The sequence below is a fragment of the Tupaia chinensis genome, unplaced genomic scaffold (assembly GCF_000334495.1).
Source record: "Tupaia chinensis unplaced genomic scaffold, TupChi_1.0 Scaffold000661_1, whole genome shotgun sequence".
Classification (NCBI taxonomy): Eukaryota; Metazoa; Chordata; class Mammalia; order Scandentia; family Tupaiidae; genus Tupaia; species Tupaia belangeri.
The window spans coordinates 247,079-255,459 of NW_006160183.1; the positions used below are offsets into that span (position 1 = coordinate 247,079).

Genomic DNA, 8,381 nt, shown 5'->3' on the forward strand with positions numbered 1-8,381 from the left:
AAGGCCAAGAGACAACCAGAGCAGCAGGACAGATTTCACAGGCTGACATAAAACTCACCCATATCCTCTACTTCTTCTACTGATGTGAGTGAAGCCAGAAGCTTGCCTAGGCCAAGGTGAGGTTTTTTTCCTACTTTTTTTTTTACTTTATTTTTTTGTTGCATAGAGTAGGGTTGGTAGAATGGCTTCCAAGGATAATATAGTCTTTGCAGGGTATGATCCTAGGCTGATCCCTAGGAAAGGAAGACCCAGATGCTATTTGTTGACCTTGGCTGCCAGGGTGGCTCCAGAGGAGCCAACAGGGGTGGATGGCAAATAAGTAAGCATGGCGATCCCATCTTGCCCCTCCTACCCTGAATTTCCCAAATCCCTGCAGCTTCTATACTGCTAGAAGTATTTTTCTCAGAGTGGGAGGTGTGGAAGATATAGGAAGGAGCCACCAGCACAGCCTGTTGTGGCTATCCTGGGGCATAATTAGACCCCAGTCTTAGTGTGGGGCTGGCCCAGGCAGATCAGAAGAAGCAGGTCTGCCAGGGAGTGTAGCAGGAGGTAGGGCCAGGTAGGTAGGTGGAGTGGGGTAGGCCAGACCTTCAGGCTGTGGATTCCGGACTTGATCTTTGGCTTCCATAAACTAGATTTTATAAACCCTGGGTTTTGATCTGTGGCTCCAGGTTCAGAAAAGAACTTTCTCTCCTAGGAAAACCATCAGGGTAATGGAGCTAGGCTTTTTGTTCTGGTAGTTGGCCTGGCAGAGTCCTGTGCTCCGTGCGAGAGGAGAGGTCGGAGAACTGCGGGAGGTTCCCCAGGAGAGGTACCTAGGAATCTCCTATTGTGAAGAACTCCACAGGACTCTCAGATTAGAAATGGAGTGTGTGGGTGGTGACCAGAAGCAACCTCAAGGCAAACTCCACTGCCCCTGGCCCTCTGCTGCTATGGGGGAGGCACATCCAATACACCGGAGACAAGGGTGCAGCTCAGAGGAGCCTCACCACTACTGACCAGACAACAGCCATCTATCAATAGATACGGATGAAGATAAGGAGTAGCCAGCTCTGGGGGCAGCTTCTCTACAGAAGGAAAGTCAGGCTGTGTCTTGCTCAGCTGCCATAGACAGTGAATGGGACAGTGACAGACATCTGAATTCAGATTTCCCTCACACCAGAGCCTGGTACCCATATCACCCAACTGCCAGGTGGCTTCCAATTCCCTTTCTAAAAAGTCCCAGAGCTTCCTTTTGGCAACTTTCCCCACTGGTCTTGTTCTACCCTTGAATCTTCCCTACTTAATGGCCTGCAAAGAGAGCAGCTCTGCCCGAGGTTTTATACTCCATCTGAACACCCTGAGGCCTCCTCTGAAAGCCTCCTGGGCTCCCAAAGTACCTGTGAAAATGAAAAATAATCACCCAAGTTGGGAAGATGACACAACCATCAGGTCCCAGATAAGGGGAAGGGGTGCGGACCACAGTACTAGGAAGAGGCAATACACATGCCTCAAAAGCACAGCTCTCCACCCCTATTCCTTCTGGGATGCACTGGCTGAGCTCAGGTGTCCCACGGGGTTTGAGCAAAGAGACCTGCTACAGCCCACACAAGAGTGCCCTGTTCCAATACAGGAAAAACCCAGAGCCCAGGCCAGGGACTATAGCAGGAGGCAGGATGTGCAGAATGTGGTAGGTCCCTTTGGGACTCCCCACCACCCTTCCCTGCCCTCCACTTCTAGCTTCCAAAGAGAACAAGGAAAGAAATAGCAGGATCCATGGCTGGCACTCAGGAGACCCAGGTTCAAGTCCCAGCACTACCACTTACCACTACCACTAAGTGTACAACGTCTATGAGTCTGTTCACTCACTGGGTTGAGAATAAAAATCTAGTAATGTATAATGCACAAGATACATGCAGCTAATGTGTAAGAGCAGTTAGCTCAGCACCTGACTCAGGCGCTCAGTAACTATGTCCCTTCTTATGCCCTGAACTTCAATTTCCTAAGAAGAATCTTCATGTACTTCACAGAAGATTGTCAAGAGATTAAAAGTGGACCAAATATACAATACAACAAGAGTGATAAATTCTATACTCTCATTCAGACATCCTTACTGCCCCCATCTTGCCAGGCATGGTGGCACTCAGTTGTAGACTGTTGCCCTGGCAACCACCACCTGCCAACTGTGCCCTCCACCCAAGCGATAACTACAGCCACTCACCCCAGCTGGGAGAAGCTGTACAGGGTCTGCCATAGCCTCAGCATTTGTCTGCAGGTCACAAGGGCTTCTTCTGGGCCTTTCAGGACTTGCTCCAGCTTCACCTTGGTGAACATCAGGCTGCAGGAAAGAAGAGTGGTCAGCACCACCCAGCCATGACCCACTTCCTACGAGATTTCCTCTGAGGTTGAGAGCCCGAGGAGCTCATCCCACCAGGGAAGTCCTTATGTTCCACATCTACAGCCCATAGAAGCCAGAGTATCTGCAAGTGTGGCAGCTCTGTCGTACCCTGATCACTTGCTCACTCTGGGCCTCAGCATCTCCTCGTCTTTTGCTAACTTAAAAGCAAGAAGCACTCTTCAGCATGTGTCTGTTGCTCATACTGCTCATTCCACTTGTGCCCTGATGATATACCTAGCATCTTACCCATCCTGTGAAGCACTGTGTTGGGGCTCAGGACACACCACCCCAAACTATGAACACAGGAGACCAGAACATGCCACCACAAATATACTTCTTGGGCATATTTTAACCTGGTCATTCTGAGAAGCTGCAGATACAGGAGTAGCTCTGAAAAGCTGCCATTTTGTAAAAGAAAAACACATTTTTTTTAAAGGTTGTTGCCATAGGGCGAATATGCTCACCAGAGAGAGAGAGAGAGAGAGAGAGAAATCACTCCCAGAGGGGATGGCCATGCTGCATCCCTTCTTCACTCTCCTGGGATCTTGAGCACACACATATATGTGCCTGGTGTGATTTTCAAGCCACCAAGTCTGGGATTCAAACCATGGTTGGCCATGTAGGAGTCCAGTGCCTTAACCACCATGCCTCTTCCTGGCCTCAAGAAATACACATTTATAAAGAAAACCTACATTAGTATAAATAACTACATCAGGAAGATGGCTGCTCAACATTAGTTAATTAATTAATTAATTTGAGTTTTGCTATAGGGTATGCGTACTCTCCAGAGAGAGAGTGAAAAAGAAATCACAACCCCAAGAGGGCGGTGGCCATGCTGCAGTCTCTTCTCCTCCATTCTCCTCTGGGACTTTGGGCATGCATGCACATGTGCCCAGAGTGCTTTTCAAGCCCTTGAATCTGGGATTTGAACCATGGTCAACCATGTGGGAATCCAGTGCTTAACCACCATAACACCCATTGGCCCCTATTACTGAGTTTTTATCTACATAACAAGACAAACTTTATTCACCATACATTCTCTCCCTTCATCCTTCCAAGACTTGTCCTCACCTACCCCAGGTACCCCAGTCCCTTTATGTAGCTTACAATGCTATATAAGTTTCAAGCATCTGGTCCTTTTTTAGAATCTCTTGTTTTGTAGGAGTCCATGCATAAGTAAGTAACTAAATATGTTTTTTTCTCCTGTTAATCTGTCTTATGTCAGTTTAGTTTACAGCCCAGCCAAAGAACCTAGGAAGATAGAGGGAAGCTATTCCTTCCTCCCCTATACCACATCGCCCATCTTCCAAGGCACCGTCAAATATGACTACTCTACTCTTCCTACCCACATCCTCAGCAAAGCAATATACTCATTCACAATGTGGCCATGCCTTAGACTTACATACTGCTCAGGGCTTACGACAGGGCCTTGGATAAGAGACACACACGGGAACCAATTTTGAATCAGTGAGTGATGCTAAACAAGGAATTGGTAAAGAAGGTCACCTAAAGGGCAGACATTTGCTTTCTTTCTTGCCAGCACACAATAGGTATTCAATTAATAGCTAAAAGAAACTGGAAACTTTGTTTTCTGACACTGGACAAAGATGGCAGGTCACGTCACACTTTATCAAAGGATTTTTCTTTGAATTTCCTAAAATAGCCAGCATCCCTAAATATAGGATTATATAATAGGATTAAAGCAACACGAAATCCTGTCTAATCACCATTTAGGAACACTTGCTGGGCAACAAGAGTGGGCAACTTAAGGATTTCTTTCAACCTGAAAAACCTGAAGTCCTATAAGAATTGTGTGGGGATAAGGCCTTTGGAGTGCTTGGGAAGAGAGAAAGGGGTGGTCCCAGGTGGAAGAGGACCACAGGAGGGGTGGATAACATTTCACCAAAAACTAGGGTGGGGTGCTGGAGGCCTCACTGTGCCAGGTATTAGCCCTTATGTTGTTGGGGAGGTCTGGGACCCTGGAGGAGGAGTTTGGGCAGTGGCTACTTACTATCTGGTATGGAAGCAATATTTTACTACAGGCACTGCCAGCAATACTGATGCATACCAGCTGCCTGGGCAGCCTGTGAAGAGTTGGCTGGGCCACTGAGGCCCAAACAAGGCAGTGACTTCTTGTTCTGAGTGTGAGCAGTAAGGCCGTTTTAGTCAGAACATCACTGCTAAGCAAATCATCGTGACTATTAGGACCTGGTCTTGACCTCTGCCTGGTGGTTTTGCCAGTCCACCCAAAGCTGGCACGCAGGCCTCACAGAAGCTGAGTTTTGCATCTAAGGGCCCCTACTGGGGCCAAAGATGGGGGCAGGCCCCACCCAAGGAGGCCAGCCTCTATCTACAACCTGTCCCTCTGACCTCCCCTGCTAGGTGTCTGGCCATAGTCTTCTCTATACTGAAACGTGGGACTTCAGCCTCAATAAGACTTCATATTTTTCCTTAGCATCCCTCTCTCTCTCTCTCTCTCTTTTTTTTTTTTTGAGAGGTTTTTGCTATAGGGCGTGTACGCTTACCAGACAGACAGAGACAGACAGAGAGACAGAAAGCGAGAAATCACCCCCCCCAATCCCTTCTCCTCCATTTTCCTCTCGGGATCTTGGACACGCACACACATGTGCCTGGCGTGAGTTTTAAGCCACCGGGTCCTGGACTCGAACCGTGGTAGACTATGTGGGAGTCCAGCGACTTAGCCATTATGCTAACTGCTGGTCCTGCACCTCTCTTTTTATACCTGTTTCTCTTAGATTATGATTTGTTTGGGGAATGAAGAAGGTAGACTTTGCCTCAGTCTTCTTTTTAGAAGAGGTTTGGGTTCTTGGCAAGTCTATTTTTTATTTTTTATTTTTTTGCTACAGGCTGTGTGTGCTTGTTGTTGGGGATGGAACAAGAAAGCACACCCCAGAGAGGACAGCCACACCACAATCCCTTCTCCATTCTCCTCTTGGGATTTTGGGCGCACACACACACACACACAGACTAGGTGTCTCAAGCTACCGAGTCCAGGACTCAGCTGCTCAGTTGGCCATATGGGAATCAGTTGCTTTAACCACTATGCCATTTGTTGGCCCAGGACAAGTCTGTTTTTCTTTCTCACTTTTCCTCAAAAATGTCTTCCCTGATCCTGCACAGGCCTCTCCCCTCCATTTTTTTTTTTTTTTTGAGAGGTTTTTGCTATAGGGTGCATGCACTTGCCAGAAAGACAGAGAGAGGAGAGAGAGAGAAAGAGAGAGAGAGAGAGAGAGAGAAATCACCTCCCAGAGGGGATGGCCATGCCACAATCCCTTCTCCTCCATTCTCCTCTTGGACACACATGCACATGCGCCTGGCGTGAGTTTAAGCCACTGGGTCCGGGACTCGAACCACGGTCAACTACATGGGAGTCCAGCGACATAGCCATTATGTTAACTACTGGTCCCTCTCCCCTCCATTTTTCATCCATATTCTAAGACTGACTTGAATCCTCCAACTCTTAGGACACCCTGAAGCTTTCCAGAGACATCGAGTAGTGACTGGCCTATAAGGTCTAAGGGGCAGAAACTAGAGTCTCCACAGTGTGTGCCACATAGGCCTGGGTGTAAAGCTAGTGCAAGGTACAACCTGGTGGGCAATTGCTGGGGATAGCTGGCCCTGCCACCCTTATTCTTTTCTCAAATTCTCAAGGGGTCTAACACTCTGCAAATATTATGAGCCTCTGCTTTAGGGAATATGAGTAGAACTCACAATTCTGACTTCAAGGTAGCAATTGAAGTATGATCAATGACAAATTGGTCAGAGAATCAGCTGTTATATTTTTGGATAAGACTCAGTGCAAGAAAAGAATAGGGGTGAGATGTGGTTGAGAGTGGGGAGAGAGGAGAAACTTGGAGTGGTGGAGGTGGGGGAGAAGCCAGTTGTAGTAGCAGGTGTGGGTGAGGCAAGATAGCCTCTCCCAGTTCAAGCCCACTCCAGGGCTGCCCTTCTCATCAGGCAGCTGGAGCAGTACAGTCCCCTGGGCTAATTCCCCAGAGAGGAGCAGACCAGCCCTGCAGCATTCCCAGAGGCCTCTCTTCTACATATGCTTCTCTCCCCCTCCCACTGCTGTTCTCAGCAGCCCTGAGCCAGATGGGCCCACGGCAGAACTGACCATACCACATGCCTGGAACAGAAGTGACTGAAAGCTGAGCTGGCATTGCAGTAACTTCTACCAATACAGGCTGTATCGTTGTGGCTGCTGACATTCCATTAGCATGAGTGACCCAGAGCAGAATTTCTCAACCCAACCACATCCTTTCTGGGCTGAGGCAATTGCTCCAACAGTCGCTTTCTGGTCTGATCCTTTGCTCTCAGATCCTGGGAGGCTCCAGATTAACTCCTGAGATTTCCTTGGTCTGGCAGTTGAACACTGCCAGAAAGATCTCCACAAAAAGTCTTGCCCCTACTGTGCATGCCATCAATCCAAGGCCTTCCCCCTCTGGCTCTGCCTTCCATTCCTGCCACACTTCCCATGACCTTGGGCATTCCTACATGGAGCACATGGGTCTTAGCAGCTCCCTGTACCTGTGGGACAGGTTCTGGGCCCATCCTTAGTTTCACATTATGCTCTCTGTGGGGACTGGCCCTCTCCCCTAGGACATCTGGCCCACCCCTGACTATCTGTGTCCCTGCAGTGGCTCTATTCCCCATCCTCTCCAGAACAGCCTTCCCACAGTGGGTCTAGACGTGGTCATCTACACATCTGTTGGCTTGTCTCTCACTGCTGAATGTTCTCCCTGGTCAGAAAAGCCCCCATCCTGTCAGAAAATAGGGCTCCCTCTCCATCCCTATCCACTGGGATAGGTGGCTGCTGTCCACTACACACTCTTGGCACAGTTCTTCAGGACTATAAAAGGCTGACAGAGCCCTCTCATGCCACCGAAGCTGGTGGGTGGTACTTTTAGTTCCATATACCCAGAGGAAATCAGAGCTATGGCCACAGCCATAGCTGTGATTTTGGGGTAGGGCAAGGGAGGGTGCTGGTCTGGGAACAAGCCAGGGTTCCTCACCACTTCCAGCAGCCCAGTCCCTGGCTTACCTGTCTTATATACCGAGTGAGTCTAATCTGCCGCTTGAATTAAGGATTCTGAGACCAAAACAGATCCCCAAACAATGCCATTTTAAATCTGTGGCTCCAGTCCTCTTCTATGAAGACCCTGTGTGACCATCCTCCCCTTCCTGGAATGTTCTGGGACTAGGTTCGGTTAGCACTCAAGTATATCCTATATATAGTATATATTGTTGGGGCATAGGATAGACCACCCCAAAATATGACTGTAGGAGACTAGAGTATCTCACTCCAAATATACTTTGGCATAGTTTAAGCTGGTTATTCTGAGCAACTGCAGACACAGGAGTATCTCTGAAAAGCCACCATTTTGTAAGAGAAATGTATAAATATAAAGGACATCTACATTAGTAAATGTATATGTATCAGGAAGCAGCTGCTCCGAGACAATTTTTATTACCTGAATTTTCTCTAAAAACCAAGACAACTTTTATTTACCATACATTTCCGCCCTTTACCTTATCAAGACTAGTCTTCCTCTCTCCCCAGATGCCCCAGATCCCCATTCCTTTATGTAGCTCAGTATGCTATATAAGCTTTAATCATCCGACCTTCCTAGGGTCTCGTGTGGGACTCCTGTGTGTAAGTACATAATTGAATGTTTACTTTTTCCTTCTGTTAATCTCTCCTATGTCCATTTAATTTGTAGTTTAGCCAAAGAACCTAAAAGATATAAGGAAGCCATTTCCCCCTCCCCTACTATAGACCTGTATGAAAATAAAGTTTGGCTGAAAAAGAGATTGATACACAAAATAAACATATAAGGGCCAGAAAAGTATGAGGGAGAAGAAGTGGCAGACAAGTTTGTGTAGCAGTTGTAGTTACTCCCTATTGACTGTGTGACTTTCACAAGATATTCTTTCTCAAGGTAAGTTCGGGTTTGCAGTCTCCCTTAGATTGATAACCCATCCT

General features: G+C 47.7%; 1 protein-coding gene across 1 annotated transcript in view; it reads right to left on the reverse strand.

Moving 5' to 3' along the window:
- TTC7A (tetratricopeptide repeat domain 7A) overlaps positions 1–8,381 on the reverse strand; it is a 142,337-nt gene that overhangs the window by 26,556 nt on the left and 107,400 nt on the right. Inside the window, 1 exon segment of the mRNA XM_006159882.3 lies at positions 2,201–2,317. Coding sequence (XP_006159944.1) covers positions 2,201–2,317 — 117 coding nt within the window.